We start from the raw sequence: 19036 nt of genomic DNA, 5'->3' as shown, positions 1-19036 counted from the left end.
ACAACATACATTCCCAGCTAATGCAGGCTCCTCTTTTTTTTAAATTTATTTTTTTTTATCCTCACTGAAGATATTTTTCCCATTGATTTTAGGGAGGAAGGGAGGGAGAAGAGAGAGAAAGAAACACTGATTGGTTGCCTCCTGCATGTGCCCTGGCTGGTGCTGGGGATCGAACCTGCAACCCAGGTACATGTCCTGACTGGAAATCGAACCTGTGACCTTCCGGGGCACAGGACGACGCTCTAACCCACTGAGCCACACCGGCCTGGCCAGTCTCCTCTTTTTATCTACTTAAAAGTTAGTCCATCCCGTCATAAAGCCTATTTGCCAGACCTCCTAACAAATAGACCAGTTGGAGATCAGCTCTTGCTGTGTCCTCTGGCTGCCATCTGTTTTAGGTGTTAGTGCGTCATGAAGTGCCTGAAAGTACGAGTCTGGAAGAGCAGAGGGCTGAGCTGTCAGAAAATAGGATCATCTCCTTGGCCTAATCCAGGGTTGTGAGGTGGCTTGTATCATCAGGTTATCACAGGAAGGATGAGTAAGATTAATCATGAATCCATGAATCTCTGGAAACTAAAACGCAGGCTAGTTTTAGGAGAAACCTCAAAGGCAGCATGCAGACTTTGGCTGCCACTGTTATGGCGCAGTGGCTGGATGTTTGTGGGGGAGACCGTGCACGCAGTTCGGTTTGGCCAGCTTCTGCTGAGCACCTAGTTTGCTACTGCTCTAGGGATAAGCGGGAGTGAGACCCGGGCTTGGTCCTGAGAGTCCTCAGGCTTGGAGGGAAGATGTCACAGGAGTGTCTGTGCTGATGGCAACGATGGCTGTGCACGGAGCACTGGCTGTGCATGGCCAAGCCTCGTGCCTGCCCCCGCTTTGTTGACTTGCATTACCTTGAATTCTCTTATCAATTCTCTAAGCTGAGTATTACTATCTCCGATGTACAGATGGGGAAGCAATTTTCCCCTTGCATGTTATTGTACTGCCTCTGAGCACAGTATGTGAAAGGCCTTGCCAAGGACGTAGAGTGGGGAAGAATTCAGTTTGGCTCTGCTATGCACTGATGGGGTCTTGAGGAAATTTTGTAATTTATTTGAGCCACAGTTTCTCATCTATAAAACAGTACTAACAGTGTCTACTTAGACCTCACTGTCAGCATCCTCAGGAAGGCCTTACCTGAGCACTCTAAGGAATTTTATTCCCATCTTCCCAGTCACTTGGTCCCATCACCCTGTTTTAATTTTGTTATCACCATCTGAAATGATCTTACTGTGTCATTTGTGTTCATGACTACTGTTGGCCTCCTACTTGAAGGCAGGGACTGGGCCTTTCACAGTTACCCTCCCGTCCCCACACGTTGGTTCCTGGCACACAGTAGGCATTCAGTAAGTATTACATGAATGGGAAGTGTGTAGGCCACAGTGAATGGAGATAGAAAGAAGAAAATGACCGTACCTATGTTCAATGTCCTTGTGAAAAATTCCAGAAAGAAAGCAAATCATTGAAAGCTTTGTGCTATGCAGTGCGGGTAGGTAGAATGGTTCAGATTGGTGTTTTTCAGCCATTACTGAAGGCTTGAAAATAAATCCAGTTCCATCATCTAGTGCCGTGGTCAGCAAACACAAATCATTGAAAGCTTTGTGCTATGCAGTGCGGGTAGGTAGAATGGTTCAGATTGGTGTTTTTCAGCCATTACTGAAGGCTTGAAAATAAATTCAGTTCCATCATCTAGTGCATGATGGGCCATCCTTGACCGGAGCTGACCTTCCCTAGCAGGAGAGCGAGGCCAACAGGACACAGACTCAGAAAATGGGATCTCACGTGCATGGGCCTGGGGGAGATGCTGAGGGAAACGTGTAAGTGGAACTCGCCTGAGTAGGTGTCTGGCCTTCGATCTCTCCCAAGCGTGAGCCTCAGAGGGTGTGCTGTCTTGCTGTGTCTCCCAAAGGCCCCTGCGGCCACACTGACTTGCTTACTGTTGCCCTGGTTGCAGGACTCGGAGAAGCGCACTCCGCTGCACGTGGCCGCGTTCCTGGGAGATGCCGAGATCATCGAGCTCCTGATCCTTTCAGGTAAATGCCAGCCGTGCGTAGTCACCGCAGATAACGCCAGCGACCCACTCATTACAGTGACCACGTGAAGGACCGCAGTTTCCTTATGGGGCTCGTGGAAGTTTATTTGATCAGCGATTTTGTCACTAAATGTGTAAAAAGTGCAAGAAGTTCTTTTTAAAAAAATATATATATTTTTTTATTGATTTCAGAGAGGAAGGGAGAGGGAGAGAGAGATAGAAACATCAGTGATGAGAGAGAATCATTGATTGGCTGCCTCCTGCATGCCCCCTAATGGGGATTGAGCCTGAAACCTGGGCATGTGCCCTTGACTGTAATTGAACCCAGGACCCTTCAGTCCAAGGCTGACACTCTATCCACTGAGCCAAACCGGCTCGGGCGCAAGAAGTTGTTCTTATTGAAAAATGACGTCTCCAGTAAAACTTATGTGTGGTTTGAAAATCTGATTCCTGACTGTCTATCGGGCCCAGCATGGTAGGTGAGTCCAGCGTATTTGGATGTCTTTATAAAAGAACAAACAGGCAAACTGGTTCCTTAGAGTCTATATGAACAGACACAAATGTGTGTGTATGTACATAGATCTGAATTGCACTGCAAAACAATGCTTTGTTCTGTTTATGGACCTATGACTATGGCCGTGTAATAAAAATATAAAAACACGCAAGGAAAGGAAACATTAATTTCTGGACAGTGGTTACTTACTTCTGAGGAGGTAGGCTGAGTGAGGGGTGTTTTCAGGGAAGGGCATAAAAGAGGCTACAACTCTGTAAAGTATTCTCTTTTCTAAAAATTGGAAGCAAATTTGGCAAATGTGTTAAATCTGATTTGCATGTGCACTGGTCTTTACGATATTCTCTTTATTTTTCTATGGATTTTAAGTATTTTGTCTGAGTTAAAAACGCCAAGGCTTTCATTTTTGGAAACCTGTGTGCTTGGTACCTCCCACGGAGCAGGTTTCTGAAATCAGTATGTGCTCTCCGCCTTCAGCGTTCGCCAGACAAGGGCCGGGAATGAATCTGAGCACGTGCACGCGTCCTGGGGTGGATCACGTGCAGATCCGCTGCCTTTCCTCCTCCCTTCTGTTGGGGAGGTTAAAACTTGGACTATGCAAAGGCCTGCACTGAGGCCGGCCTTGGTACCTCCCACGGAGCAGGTTTCTGAAATCAGTATGTGCTCTCCGCCTTCAGCGTTCGCCAGACAAGGGCCGGGAATGAATCTGAGCACGTGCACGCGTCCTGGGGTGGATCACGTGCAGATCCGCTGCCTTTCCTCCTCCCTTCTGTTGGGGAGGTTAAAACTTGGACTATGCAAAGGCCTGCACTGAGGCTCGGCCTTTGTTTGCTGTAGCAAAGGGAACTGTAGAACCCAAAGTGAGCTGCGCACGGGTGGAGCTGCTGCAGGTGTTTAAGCAGATGTGGAGGACATTGTGGGAAGGAAACAGAATTGTGCTGGGATCCCTGGCCGGTTTGGCTCAGCGGTTAGAGTGTCGGCCTGTGGACTGAAGGGTCGCAGGTTAGATTCCGGTCAAGGGCACGTACCTTGGTTGCAGGCTCCATCTCCAGCCCTGGTAGAGGCACATGTGGGAGGCAACCAATTGATGTGTCTCTGTCACATCAGTGTTTCTCTCTCTCTCTCTCTCTCTCTCTCTCTCTCTCTCTCTCTCTCTCTCTCTTTCCTTCACCCTTCCTTCCACTCTTTCTAAAAATCATTGCAAAAAATACCCTTGGGTGAGGATTAATAAACAAACCAACAAAAACAACAATTGTGCTGGGACACACAAGGAAGGTTACATTGCCTCCTTGTGCTGTGTCCCCTTCGCGGTGGGCTTTCCTGGACACAAGTGCTCTGTGCCTTAGACCTGCGGCCTGCGCTCCTGGCCGTTGCCTGGCGCTGGGTGGGAGTCTGTGTGGCGTCCTTGTGTTCCTGAGAGCAGGCCTCCTCTGACGGTTCTAAGATGTTCCAGGGCCGGAGGCCAAACAAACACGCATTGTTCGGTGTTGGCACGGACCAAGGCTCAGAGCCAGTGAGCACCTGGCTGGCTGCCCCAGCGATAGAGTCTAGGCCCATGGAAAATTGTAGGCGGAAACCAGTGGGGTGTAAAGTAAAGAACTTTGTGGTATGACACCTAATGGTCCCAACTGCTGTCCTCACCACCCAAATGTATGAAGAGACACCTCAGAGTCTCAGAAAAACATTAGGTTCATGAATGTGTGAATTCAGAACCTTGTCTTGGACCCCAAGCTTGGTTTTTGTCTGTTTTTCCACACCTGAAAGAGAAGGTTTTAATTCCGCAGCGTGAAGTTGACCCTCTGTTTTCCTTAGGTGCCTCCACGTGTCATAGAGTCCACCAGCTGCTCTTTTTTTTTTTAATTTTATTGATTTCAGAGAGGAAGGGAGAGGGAGAGAGATAGAAACATCAATGATGAGAGAGAATCATTGGTCAGTTGCCTCCTGCATGCCCCACACTGGGGATCAAGCCTGAAACCCAGGCATGTGCCCTTGACCGGAATCAAACCCAGGACTCTTCAGTCCTCAGGCTGACGCTCTATCCACTGAGCCATATCAGCTCAGTTTAGGGCCAGCCACTCTTAAATGTGGCTCATTCAGTGGAGCCTGGAGAATATATCTTGATCTGTACACCTCTTTGTCTTGGAATTCTGAGCTGTTAACCTCTCCAGTATAATTTTGGGTGGCACATGACATGGAATTTCTCCTACCCCATTAAATTAGAAAGATTTAGGGTCTGAGAGAGCATTGGGAAGGTTCTTGATAAATTTTACTCAACTGTGGAAGCTTTAGATAAACGCTTGGAATTCACATGGCTTTAGTTTTCCCTTAGGAGTCCTGTATCCAGTTGTATATTATATTCCTAAGGAAATGTCACTGTAAGAGCAGGATGATTTCATCTCTGAGCTTTCATCTGGCAGCTGACCCTTTAGGGCAGCGGTTCTCAACCTGTGGGTCGCGACCCCTTTGGCGGTCGAACGACCCTTTCACAGGGGTCGCCTAAGACCATCCTGCATATCAGATATTTACATGACAATTCATCACAGTAGCAACATTACAGTTATGAAGTAGCAACGAAAATAATTTTATGGTTGGGTCACAACATGAGGAACTATATTTAAAGGGCCAGAAGGTTGAGAACCACTGCTTTAGGGAATCCACCCAAACTCTTCTCCAACTTCATAACAAATGAAGTGTTAATGATTCCCATGTTGGACAAATAATTTGGTTTGCCAGAATAGCCCATTACAGCTGTGTTCTCTATTGTTGTATTAACTTGCAGAGTGTAGTGTAACCCAACCCCATTAATCCCTCCCGACATTGTCTCCTGTTAGCCAGGCAGATGGAGCCCCGAGGCCCCTGAGCAAAGAGGAATAGGCCTTGCGAAATCCTGCTTCCTGTAACCGCCGGAGCGGATTCTGGCTTTACTTCCCCACCTGACTCTAGCTTCTGTTTGGGAACTGGCCTTGTCAGGCTCAAGTCAGAGAGAAGGTCAAGAGCTCGCTGTTGCCCAGAGCTGCATGCATGAGACCAACGTGAACCAGTGAGTGGATGAGAGTTAAGGGACAAGGTTGTGGTGTAGGAAGCGGAGCGCACGGGAACACGACCCCAGTGACAGCAGCTGTAGAGAAACTGGGATGCACACGGGTTAGCGCCCTGGGCTGGAGGAAGAACATTGAATCCTCACCCTCTAGCATGGGATGTGTGAGGTGTAAGTACGAATTCAAAACAGTGAGTTCATTTGCATGTAGGCCACCCAACAAGGGGTGTTCCGGTAAAGGGATTTCCTGTGATCTTTCAAAATGTGATTTCTGCTCCCAACGCAAATTGTCTCCTGAGCCCCGGCAGGCCATTGCTTTGATGCTCTTATGCATAACAAATACTCATCCCTTAAGATTGGACTTGGTTTTTGTGTGTGTGATTTTCCACCCCCAAGAGGTGAAGGTGATTAAACCAGGCAGTGCTGGTTTTGCCTCCAGAGGTGGTGTGATTATCAGGGGATGAGCCATTTCTGGTGGGCATGGCAACCGGCTCCAACGGCAAGTCCAGGGGGAGTGCCGAAGATGCTCTGAGCTGTTGCCACATCCACGGGATTATCATACACGCTTCCAAAGTCATTGCTTTGAAGGACACTGCTCCTGGGCTGTAATAAGATTTGGTCTCTGCGTGAAAAAAATCAATAGCGAGCCCATTTCATTATATCCTCATCATGTTTCATATGATTTCTGGTCTATACTTGTTTGTTTCTGTAATTAAAAGCCAAACTGGGGATACATCAGCCTTGAGAATCAGTTATCCTCTTTGACCTCTAAGCTTTTTCAGTCCCTCGTGTACCTTTGGTCTTTGTTCTACTTTTTCCTAGACGACAGGGCTAAGAGAACAGACATGTCGCCTCTGGAAAAGACGCTCAGAGCTCCCTGTGAACATACAATCAGGTGGTAATAGGGGTGAGACGCAAAACACACTTAACTCGCAATCAGCGTTCATGCCTGACAACTGTGAGCTGGGTCTCTGTTTCTGAAGAATCAGGAGAGCCTACCATTTAAGGAATAATCACTTAAGCTTCAGATGTCCTTGGGCACACCGCATCTGCCTTTAAATCACTCGGCATGCAGGCCCCGTGTCCTTCGGTGCACCATGGCGCCTGACGGGCAGGTAAATAAGAGGGAGCGTCCTTTAGAAAAGTCAGTTATAAATACTCAACCGTCGTCTCCCGCTGACATGTAAACAAGGCTGGATGTGTTCCGGAAAGAGGCCGAGGAAGCCAGTGGCAGGGATGACACTGATGAAATACTGCCCGGTCCCCGTTCAGATAACTCTGCTTTTGTCTTAATAATTCCGTTGCTGGGGAGGGGAGCTTTCCTGGAGGACGAGTGGAGGGACAGGGGACTCAGCGGTGACCGTGAGAAGCCCCTTCCCAGCTCTGTGATGAACTTTCAGTACCTGGAGCCGCAGGAAAGCAGTGCCGGGGTGTGTTACACAAGAGGGGGTGAGGGGGGGTTGCTTTATGAGCTCAGCCAGCTCGGGGTCATTTTTCTCCTTGAGAGAATTTTAATATTAAAAGCCACACTGGGATCTACATACAACTGAAAGTTTTCAGAATACATAAATAAAAATTATCATAACAACACAATGCAAATGTCTATAAATTATAAGGACAAACAAGAATAGAAGAATAAGGGACACAGGCGAAGCATCTGAACAGGCAGTTCCCGGAGAATGAATGATGAGTGGGCAGGAGACAAGCATTAGCAGATACCCAACCGCACTGTTAAACAGGAAGGCACCGCAACGAGATGCCATTCCCCTCTCATCGGATTTGCAACATTTTCAATGGTTATAACTCCAAGTTATGTCCCTTAGGAACATGATATAGAGCCTTCTAATGCCGCACACAAAGGCAGAGCAGGTTGTATGTCACGGGGGTGGGGAGGGAGGGAGGGAGAGGAAAGGAGGAGAAGGGGGCAGGGAGAAGGAAGAGAGGGAGGTTGAAGGTAAAATTCTGACATGCGGTGGCCAAGCAGGTGGACTCAGGTCTGAGCATGTGCTACACGCAGGCACCCTGCCCTCATGAGTGTCCTGGTTGGCTGGCTGGTGATGGAGCTACGGGGGATGAGCTGCTTAGGTTCACAAAGTGGTGATGACAGGATGGCATTTGGAGTCAACGGAAGGTTCCCGGAGACAGAGCGCTGCCCTCTGCGTGGGCGTGGCTTCCCCATTGCCTTTCCTGGCTGAGCTCCTGGCCTCTGGCTGCCCTGCAGCTGTGTGTGTGTGTGTGGGGGGGGGGGGGGGGGGGGCGCGGTGAGGCCTGCGTTTGGGACCAGCACAGCGGCTGTGGAGAGAGGAGGGCACGAAAGAAACGTTAAGATGCCGCCAGCATGGAACACATCCTCAACTGGAAAGTTCCTTTTCAATAGGACTGTTCCACCAACAGCCTCTTACTATGTATTATCCTTATTCCCTGGCCTGAGCCGTAGGAAAATCCTGGAGGATCCTGGGTGGCGGGACCACTTTATATGGAAAGAGTGGACGTGTCATTTTTTTTAGACATATACTTCTTCTTTTTAAAACATATATTTTTATTGATTTCAGAGAGGAAGAGAGAGGGAGAGAGAGAGAGAAAAAAACATCAATGATGAGAGAGTCATTGATCGGCTGCCTCCTGCACAGCCCCCACTGGGGATCGAGCCCTCAACCCTGGCATGTGCCCTTGACCGGAATCGAACCCGGGACTCTGCAGTCCACAGGTCGATGCTCTATCCACTGAGCCAAACCAGCGAGGGCGGATGTGTCATTTATTTAATCAAGGGCCACTGACCAAGAATAAAATAGTGTAAAAAAAGCAAGTTAACACCCCGTCCTCCATTTTATTAAGAAACATCAAACTTCAAATATGTTAGCTCTCTTAAGAACATTGTATGTTTCTAACATACTGAAAAATGTGGAAAACAATATAATAAATACCATGTACACCAAGATTTATGAAGTCAAAGTTGCCATATTCACATCGTATCCTTTTTTAAAGGAAATAAAACGTTGACGACACAGTTGCAGCCCATTGGCTGTGCCTGCTCATCCTTTTCCCCACCCTCCTCCCCAGAGCACCCACTCTAGAGAATGCTGGTTTCTTTAGCCGTAGTTGCTACTTTTACTTCCTGTCTGTGCATCTATAGACAACATACGGCATTGTTTTTGTCAATTTAAAAACTGTATGTGACTGGTATTATGCCATAGGTATTATCCTGCAACTTCATTTGTTCAGTGTTACCAGGTGGAACCAAACTGCTTCCCAAAGGGCCTACACCCGTCCACACTCACACCCTCTGTACGTAGCCTTCCTGCTGCTCCCCACTCTTGCTAACTCTTAGCGTTGTCAGACTGTGTCATTTTCACCAATTTGATGGGTGTGACATGGTACGCCAAGGTTGCTGTCATTTGCCTCTCCCTAATACAGTTTTTTTCAACTTCCTGAATTATTTTATTTTGCAACTAGCGAATTTTGTCATTCAAAACAGTCAACTCAGTTTTTTCTTCAATTACAATTTATATTCAATATTATTCTGTATTAGCTTCAGCTGTACAGCGTAGTGGTTCAAGAATCATATACTTTACAAAGTGGTCCCCCCCCCCATAGTTAAAGTGGGAAAGAGTGGGAGAAACACCACTGAGCCACGCTGGCCGTGCCACAAGTATACCTTCAAAGCTCCCCAGGCCCGGCCGGTGTGGCTCAGTAGTTGAGCATCAACCTATGAACCAGGAGGTCACGGTTTGATTCCCGGTCAGGGCACATGCCAGGGTTGTGGGCTCCATCCCCAGTGTGGGGAGTGCAGGAGGCAGCAGATCAATGATCCTCTCTCATCATTGATGTTTCTGTCTCTCTCTCTCTCTCTCTCCCTTCCTCTCTGAAATCAATAAAAATATATTTAAAAAAATTTTAAAGTATAGATGTGCCTGGCTCCATCTCAAACCAGTGAAATTAGTCTGGGGGGTGGGAGGACAGGAGTCTGTCTCTTGGTTTTAGGGATTATTATGTTCTTGTTTTCTATAATTAATATCGTTAATGGTATTTGTCCTTCAGTTAAAGAGAAAAAGATTGTGTACGGTCTATTATTTGTTATTTCCTTTTAGCTGGTATCTTAAACTAAATTTCTAGCTCATCATCTCCTGGTGCCTTTTGAAAAAACACACACATAAAAAAAAACAAGGTTCTATTTTTTAAGCTGTCAGCTGGCCTTGGCCTCACAGCGATGAGCCAGCCCTGCTTCCACTGGCCTCCTGTCCCAGCCTGGCCCAGAGGCACCGCCCCCCCTCCCCTCCTCTGCCTGCCTCGCTCGCTTCCTCACTCTTCTTCCTCACCAACTTCCTTCCTTGTTGTCCTAAGGCCAAAAGAGTCTCATCATACTGCATCGCAGATGACGGCATTTTCTCTTGCTCCTCCTCTTTAGTAGCCCTTTTAACAAAACTTTCCATCTCTGATCAGAAGACTGGTCAAAACCCTGAAGCCCCCTGAAAAGGGAGCTCAGATGGGGTTGTTTTATTTTTTAATTTTCTTTTAAAAAATATACTTTTTTTGTTATTGATTTCAGAGAGGAAAAGAGAGGGAGGGAGAGAAAGATTAATGATGAGAGAGAATCATTGATCGGCTGCCTTCTGCATGCCCCCCACTGGAGACTGAGCCCACAACCTGGGCACGTGCCCTGACCGAGAATGGAACCGTGACCTCCTGGTTCATTGCTCAATACTCAACCACTGAGCCACGCAGATCGGGCAGATGGGGTGTTTTATCAGGTCAGCTGTAGACCTGGAGGGCTTGCCCTGGTGAGGATTGTGAGGGTGTCACGGAAGGAGGGCCGATTCTGCTGTCCTTGACTCCGTTCATTTGGGGCGTCTGCTCCTTGATGGAGGTGGCTCCGGAGATGAAACTGTGAATGAGAGCGGGCTCCTGCTGGGGTATGAGCGGGGTCTGGCTGGTGTGAGCCTGTCTGTCCCCCACAGAGTGAGGGAGCCTATCTGTCCCCCCACAATGTGAGGGAGCCTGTCTCCCCCCACAGTGTGAGGAGCCATGCGCAGCCCACACAGGCTTCCTGTTCGTCTGCCCCAGCGCTCCATGGAGGCTGCCTTATTCCCACCGAAATGCCTGGCTAGTCCCAGAGACAGAATGGGGACTCCTGGGTAAAGGAGATTTCTGCTGATCCTCTCAGCCCAGACGAAATCCCTTCAGAACTCAACTTCGCCCGACGTGTTTGGAAGCGGACTGGCCCCTCGTGCACACTAGTTGGAAGGCTGCTTGTCGTTGACCGTTTGCCAAGAGAGTGTTGTGTGCCCTGTGAGATAGATATCCTTAATGACTAAACAGAAAATACTTTATCTGGTTATGTATTTTATATCCAGGAATATACCTTCTATTCAGGAACACACACACACACACACACACACACACACACACACTGGAAAAGTCCTTCATTCCTCAGAACACACATGTCCACAGCCCTGGAGAACCATCCTCTCACCACTGTGTCTCCTGCCCAGTGAGATGCCGTATTTCCCACCCAGTCTTTACCACTTCTCGGACATTCTCAGTTCTTGATCTCGCTCCTCGGCAGCCCTGGGGGTCTCCTCCTGTGCAGTTGCCAGAAAGCACGGGGCTGATACAGGGGAAAACAAAACGCAGCGTGGTGATTGTGCCGGGCAAGTGAGAGCGCAAGATACAGCCTCTGACGTGACCTCAGCCCCCATCCTCGCCCCCCGCCCCCCTGCTGCATCATGCCTCTCACCTGTGCTCTTTGGTTCCAGGAGCTCGTGTAAATGCCAAGGACAACATGTGGCTGACCCCGCTGCACCGGGCCGTGGCCTCCAGGAGTGAGGTGAGTGGCTGCCTGATGTCATCTACCACCTTCAGTCCCTGGAGAGAGAAACATTCTCTCTGCTGAAATAGGATTCTCACTGGTGAGCTAAAGGCTTTGCTTCGCATGCAAGAGGGTTACTTACCAGCAATGAACAGCTGTTGATTTGAGTGCCAGCTGCATGGCAGGCACAGGGCTGGGGGTGACGGGTTGTCCGGGGTGGGCCCCATGGTCCTTGACTTCAATGAGCTCTCAGTCTGGAGGGGGAGGCACGCAGGTAAGTGGATCAGTACGACATCAGAACCGAATGGAGGAGGAAGCAAAGAACTGCTTGAATAGAGAACGTCTTCCAAGAAGAGATGCCTGGCTGAGCCAGTCCTTCGAGGATGAGTAGGGACACTCCCTACTCAAGGGAATGAGGCTGTTTCAATAAAACTTTATTTACAAAAACAGACCAAAATGATCTGTGCTAAAACTTTTTTAGAAGTATTGCCTATTTAAGAATATAGGCACACGCACACACACACACACACACACACACTCAAATACATATTTTCTTTGCGTAACCTGTTACTTTGTGTGAAATGCATTTCTAAATATTTCTTTAAAAGAAGTACCTCTTGAAGATAATATCTCATTCCCCTAGTCTTAGTTACTCAAAAAATAAACACATTTTGTGACTTTTAGAAAACAAATTTCTAATGATTTCACTGGTCTTATCTCCAAAAAGTATGAATTTGTGAAATGTTCTTGTCTATTTTGTTTTGTCAGTCTATCCCCAATTTACATACTACTTAACGCAGAGCAAGAATTAGTACCAGTGCAGTAAATAACGCACAAGGCAAAGGTATTCAAGTGACAGTAGGCATTGTTATTTTGCTCTGAACGTGTGAAACGCATCCTGTACCAGCAGTTTTTACACCACTGCTTGGAGATGATGATCTTCGATCTTTTTGGCCATGTATCTGCAGAACTTTCCCAGCATGCATCTTCAAAATGTGCATCTCATTTATTTATAAATTATATACTGAACTGCTGTCGTATTTCCAGGCACCATAGACTCAGGGGGAGGCTCTTCATTTATCAGATCTCCCATGACCCAGGGAGATAATAGGCTTCTGAAGGCTTTCCTGTTTTGGCCAAGCCCCTGTCAGATCTGATGAAATCTGTCATTACTTTACCTTGTAATGTAGGTGATAGGAAGCTTTACCCGGAGTGGAAGTGTCAGCTCCGTAGCTTCCACATAGTTCATGCGGGTTCCTTGCATACACCTGGCTTCGTTTAGGATGCTCTTCGTTTAAGGGCACATCTCACAACCTGTAAATGGACGTGGCAGGCCCTTCCCTGTGCCTTTGGGTGCACTCTCAGCGAATGAAAGGAGCCAGGGCCACCCCACGCCCTCAGGACTGTGGAAGTCCCCCTCTTCCCTGAGGGCATCCCCAATACTGTGAGGCCAGATCCTCTGCAGAGCTGACTGAGGGCACAGCGCCAACCCAGAAGTTAAATGCCAGCTGAAATGCTTTCCTTTTTAAAGAAAAATACAACTGAAGGTTCCAATATTTTCTTCCCACATCACAACGAATTAATTGCCTGTGCGTCTACTTAAACCTCCATATTTATGAGAACAAAGTTGATAAAAATATCATTTTTCTAATTTAAATTTTAATGCTTTATTGTGATTGAGCTTCTCTTTTGCTTATTTTTTGTGCACTCGGCTAGTTTTTAGGATAGAACCTACCTGGGTAATATTTCTCTCAACCTTCCATAGTTCTAGCCATGTTCCGCACAGCACAGTATGTGAGCATAATGGGTACACATGTTTTGCTCTGAAATGGGCTCAAGGACTATTTAGCAATCATTATTTTATTGTCTGTCTTGCTAAGGATGGGTGGCAGATATATTTCCTCCCCTTTTTGGTAATCTTAACAAATTGCTTGCTTGGGCCCTGTCAGCTTATTACCCTTTATTTATAGCATCTAAGTGGAGTTACACTACTTCTTTAAACTAGATTCTCTAATTTGCAAAGTTAATTTCTTTTACCAGCCCTCATTCTACTCAGTTAGCCATTCCCTTCCACATGTACTGATTTATGGAACATTCTTTTTATTTTATCATTTATGTCCCTGATGAAAGTATTAATCTTGAGAGTTCGAATTGTCTTCTATCGGGGGCACTTTCATATACTTGCATGATAACGTAGCCCGGTCACTCCAGGCCTGTGGGGATCAGGGTGGACAGCGGTGAGCACTTGGTCCAAGAAGGGTGGCAGGAGTATGGGACTGATGCCTTTCACTGGCTCATGGATGACAGATTGATAAGATGTCTATACAGGAGCTCCATTAACTGCCCCAAGGATGTCTCTGGAAATAAAGAGAAGCAACCACAGCCCATCGCCTTTCCAGAGAAGCTGCATCATTCACTTGATTCAGCAGAGGCGTCGAAGTCCTGGCTGCGTAACCAGGTCCCCAGGGAGGTCACAGAGAGCCCGAGGCCAGCTAGACCCTCGGGGTGGGACCAGGCATCTATTTTTAAGGGCTCCCCAGGCGGTTTCATCGCACAACAAGGTTGAGGTGTAGTTCAAGAGGCAAACAAGCTGACGAGGTCAATAGAAGGAAAGTGAAAAGTGGGAGACTCAGGAAAGGTGAAGGAACTCAATAGTAGAAGAGAAACCACCCCTTTGTAACATGGAAAAGGCTGGAAGAACACTTGTGTAGCTTCAGGTTGAGATGGTAACAGACATCCTCTTTGCTTCATGCTTATCGATCACAGAGTGAGGGTTACGATGTTGGCCGAGAGCACTGAAGATTTATAAATCGATCCAAGAATGTCTGAAGCGCTTGGAGGCCTTGGGCTTTGGAAGGGGGAGACTGATCGACAAACACCTCTAACCTCAGGTGATCTTGGGGGGCCTTGTGGCCAAAGGATATGTCGCCCAGATGTGCACACTTGCACATGCGTGCTCTCATTTGGCCAAAAACACCTGCTGCCTTATAAGGAAACCTTATACTCAGAAGGTTTATTTGGTGTTGGAGCGGTGCCAGGGCCCTTGGCCTAACAAAGAGACGTACAGGGAGTCTGTTTTGATCTGCGGCACTCTGGATCTTTATCTCGCATTCGCTTTGCTTGTCACAGGAGAACGTCCCTCTGAAGCCAGCCGCGAGGGCAGGAGCCGCCCCTGTCGGTAGCTCGGGGTCTGGTGAAACCGCTCACACCCAAGGAGTATTGATCGGGCATCTGTCCGTGACCCCTGCGCACTCTGCTTTGCTTGTAGGAGGCAGTGCAAGTATTGATTAAGCACTCGGCTGATGTCAACGCGAGGGACAAGAACTGGCAGACCCCGCTGCACGTAGCCGCCGCCAACAAGGCCGTGAGGTGTGCAGAAGTGATCATTCCCCTGCTGAGCAGCGTCAACGTCTCCGACCGCGGCGGCCGCACAGCCCTGCACCACGCCGCTCTCAACGGCCACGTGGAGGTGGGCGTCCTCACCCCTGGGAGCAAGGGTCCTCCTTCCCGCTCTCTCAGCCCGGATGGAACCATCTGCCACCTGTGTCCCCTCTCCCTCTCTCTCTCTCTCTCTCTCTCTCTCTCTCTCTCTCTCTCAGCCCACAGTGGAACCTAATATTACTGCTGAGACCTTTACGGAATGTGGTCATAATATTTGTACACAAAACCACAGGCATTTATATCCATTTTTATTTACCTATTTTTAAATATATTTTTATTGATTCCAGAGAGGAAGGGAGAGGGAGAGAGAGATAGAAACATCAATGATAAGAGAGAATCATTGATCGGCTGCCTCCTGCGAGCCCCACACTGGGGATCGGGCATGTGTCTTGACTGGGAATGGAACTGTGACCTCCTGGTTCATAGGTCTGTGCTCAACCACTGAGCCACGCTGGCCAGGCTATATCCATTTTTAAATTTGGAGCCACAGCGAATTGAAAAAGTAGCCATCACCTGAGTTTTTTTCTCCTGATACACATGCTGCCGGGTTTGAACTCTGTTTGAACTCCGATCTCTGACCGGCCTGGCCTTCCACTTGGCGCAGTTCCCCTGCAGGCAGCGAGGGGCCCTCCCCCGTCCACAGTGCACACGGGACCTCACTCTTGGTTTATCTTGCAGATGGTCAACCTACTCCTGGCCAAAGGGGCGAACATCAACGCCTTTGACAAGAAGGACCGGCGGGCCCTGCACTGGGCAGCATACATGGGTAAGTGGTCCATGGATGGGAGGCAAGTGCACGTGACCTTCATGCGGGAAGCCAGGGGTCTCTCACTGACCTCACAGGTTCTTTCTCGGGCAAGTCTGACCTCTTTTCCCGCTTGGGATTCAGCTGGATTGAGATTTGGTCCGTTTTCCTGGCAGGCGTCGAACACTCTAGTTGGGCAGTTGCTTTGCCAGAGATTTATTTCTCCTCCAGGGAGGAGGCATGCATCGTGGTGGCCTGGACCCCACTGAGTGCCCTTCAGTCTGGATTGGAAAGCTGCACAAATGGTGCTTCTTTTAACTTGTTGTGGAAGCAAGAGAAGGTGTTTACAGAGAAAGCGGCCTGGCTAACAAAGCAAGGATGTAAATGCCATTTGTCTTTTTATTTATAAATATTTTTGAAAGAACCAGAAAGGAAGGATGGATAGACCGCCCCGCCCCCCCCGGCTGCTGTGTAGGTTGAGGTGGCCGGAGTCACCGTGGATTGTCCTGCTTCTCCATGTCCCGCAAAGCTGGGGGTTGTGGTTTTTTGAATGGCTAAGACACGTGATTTTCTTCATAGTTTTTTTTAATCCTCACATGTTTATTTTAAAGAAGTTTCCCTTTGATAACACTTTTTAAAAACGTTATAGGGCATAATTTGGTTTAGTCACAATAGTCCAGTCCATCTTGATGCTAATAGGTAAAAAAATTGCAGAATATCCATATGATTTTTAGGTAACCAAACACCCAGGATTAGCTAATGAAGTTTTCATTTTAGAAAAAGTATTATTTTTCAAAGTGTGTTATACCAAACTCGATGACCAAGGTTTACAGAAAGACATCTGGTAATTTCAGGAGCAATTCCAGGGTAGGTACTATGATATGAAATTGTCTGCTAAGACGGTGGATATCACTTTCTATTACGGTTTATTTTCTGGGAGCCACTAGGGACAAGAGTGTTAAGTGAGCTGGGACAGTGAGACAGAGAGATAAAGAAAGAAAATGACCACCTGGATTTGTAGCTTAACAAACCAGAGCTTTTCACTAACTAGCTCTGTGACACTTGATAAGTCCCTTAATTTTCCAGGCCATAGTTCCCTTATCTATACAATGAATGTTGACAACTGCTAAGGTTCTGTATTAGAATAGCTTTAGCTGTTGTAACAAACTCTACAATTCCAGTGGCTTAATCCATTAGAAGTAAACATACTTAAAAATATAAAAGTACTTTTGATTGTTGAAGATTTTTCTTTTAAAATATTTTTAAAAGATATGTTTTTATTGATTTTAGAGAGAGGAAGAAAGAGGGGGAGATAGAGATAGAAACATCAATGATAGAAGAGAATCATTGATCGGCTGCCTCCTGCGAGCCCCACACTGGGGATCGGGCATGTGTCTTGACTGGGAATGGAACTGTGACCTCCTGGTTCATAGGTCTGTGCTCAACCACTGAGCCACGCTGGCCAGGCTATATCCATTTTTAAATTTGGAGCCACAGCGAATTGAAAAAGTAGCCATCACCTGAGTTTTTTTCTCCTGATACACATGCTGCCGGGTTTGAACTCTGTTTGAACTCCGATCTCTGACCGGCCTGGCCTTCCACTTGGCGCAGTTCCCCTGCAGGCAGCGAGGGGCCCTCCCCCGTCCACAGTGCACACGGGACCTCACTCTTGGTTTATCTTGCAGATGGTCAACCTACTCCTGGCCAAAGGGGCGAACATCAACGCCTTTGACAAGAAGGACCGGCGGGCCCTGCACTGGGCAGCATACATGGGTAAGTGGTCCATGGATGGGAGGCAAGTGCACGTGACCTTCATGCGGGAAGCCAGGGGTCTCTCACTGACCTCACAGGTTCTTTCTCGGGCAAGTCTGACCTCTTTTCCCGCTTGGGATTCAGCTGGATTGAGATTTGGTCCGTTTTCCTGGCAGGCGTCGAACACTCTAGTTGGGCAGTTGCTTTGCCAGAGATTTATTTCTCCTCCAGGGAGGAGGCATGCATCGTGGCCTGGACCCCACTGAGTGCCCTTCAGTCTGGATTGGAAAGCTGCACAAATGGTGCTTCTTTTAACCTGTTGTGGAAGCAAGAGAAGGTGTTTACAGAGAAAGCGGCCTGGCTAGCAAAGCAAGGATGTAAATGCCATTTGTCTTTTTATTTATAAATATTTTTGAAAGAACCAGAAAGGAAGGATGGATAGACCGCCCCGCCCCCCCCGGCTGCTGTGTAGGTTGAGGTGGCCGGAGTCACCGTGGATTGTCCTGCTTCTCCATGTCCCGCAAAGCTGGGGGTTGTGGTCCTCGCTTCTGCCAGATCGGCCGGGGAGGTCGGGGGGAGAAGGTACATTTCTCTGTTTTTCCTTTTCACTTCTGTTGGCCCAAATACCACTGAAAAAAGATAGACCAAGAGTAGAGTTTATTCTCGGTGTGGTCCTGTGGGAAATGGAGATCCTTCCTTGTGTTTCTGATTGGAGAACATCCTGCAATTAGAAAGCAGACAGGATTCTATTGGCACCAAGTTCTAACCCACGTGAAGGCCCATCCCCAGGAGACGCTGTTGGTAAATTATGGGAGGTCTGCACATCGGACACTGCGTAGTAACGGCAGTGATGACGTTGTTGTATTTATTAACATAGGAGGGTCCTCTGACGTGCCAACTGAAAACAGATCACAACACAGTGTGAATACTATGACCCCCATTACAAAAATCTATACAGTCAAAACAACCTGATGTATGATGCACTGAAATGTTCGTTGATTATCTCCAGGGATCAGTGATTGTAGATGATTTTGGTTTCCTTTGAACACCACTTGGCTTTTCTGAATCTTCTTCAGCATACAGGCCTTTGGTCTTGTAAAAAAAACACAATAACATTAATTGTGGGGAGAAAAGAAGGTGGGTTGGAGCAGAGATGAAATAAAGGATGTGCTCTTGGGTCTGAATGAATCTCTGGGCTTGGAACACCAGAATCCTAAGACTTTGTGAGCCTATCGTGTGCAGATGAGGTGAGCTGAGTTGGCTGAGCGGATTGGATGGCCCTGTGGGGCTGGAGCCGGTGGGCGTTTGCCAGGCCGACCTTCAGGCAGAGCACACAGTAGGTGTGGGGTGGCACTCAGACACCCGGGGCTTCCAGTCTGTTCCTTGCTGATGTGCAGCTAGAGCATGTGTGTAGAATTGCTTTGAAGAAGGAAAGTCGTCATTATGTGTGTCATCAGGATTCAAATAGGAAAATACGTAGTTGACGATCTGTAGGAAATAAAGGACAAACTAGGATGAGACAGCACCACTAGTCTTTTTATATACAAGTCCTGGGGAAGAAGAGTCAAATATTAATAAAACAAGACATGGCCAAACTCTCTTGCGTGCACGTGCGCGCTCTCTCTCTCTCTCTCTCTCTCTCTCTCACACACACACACACACACACACACACT

At 47.7% G+C, this 19036-nt stretch overlaps 1 protein-coding gene across 1 annotated transcript in view; it reads left to right on the top strand.

Annotated features, from left to right (window-relative positions):
• Positions 1–19036, top strand: part of ANKRD44 (ankyrin repeat domain 44) — a 147432-nt gene that overhangs the window by 22945 nt on the left and 105451 nt on the right. The window contains exons 2-7 of the mRNA XM_014545560.1: positions 1994–2072; positions 11373–11443; positions 14694–14894; positions 15545–15787; positions 17297–17384; positions 18606–18610. Of these exons, the coding sequence (XP_014401046.1) occupies positions 1994–2072; positions 11373–11443; positions 14694–14894; positions 15545–15787; positions 17297–17384; positions 18606–18610 (687 nt within the window). The remainder of the gene's footprint in view (positions 1–1993; positions 2073–11372; positions 11444–14693; positions 14895–15544; positions 15788–17296; positions 17385–18605; positions 18611–19036) is intronic.

The sequence above is a fragment of the Myotis brandtii genome, unplaced genomic scaffold (genome assembly GCF_000412655.1).
Source record: "Myotis brandtii unplaced genomic scaffold, ASM41265v1 scaffold412, whole genome shotgun sequence".
Taxonomy (NCBI): domain Eukaryota; kingdom Metazoa; phylum Chordata; class Mammalia; order Chiroptera; family Vespertilionidae; genus Myotis; species Myotis brandtii.
The sequence above is the reverse complement of the archived record's forward strand: the minus strand, read 5'-3'. Positions and strand labels throughout refer to the sequence as shown.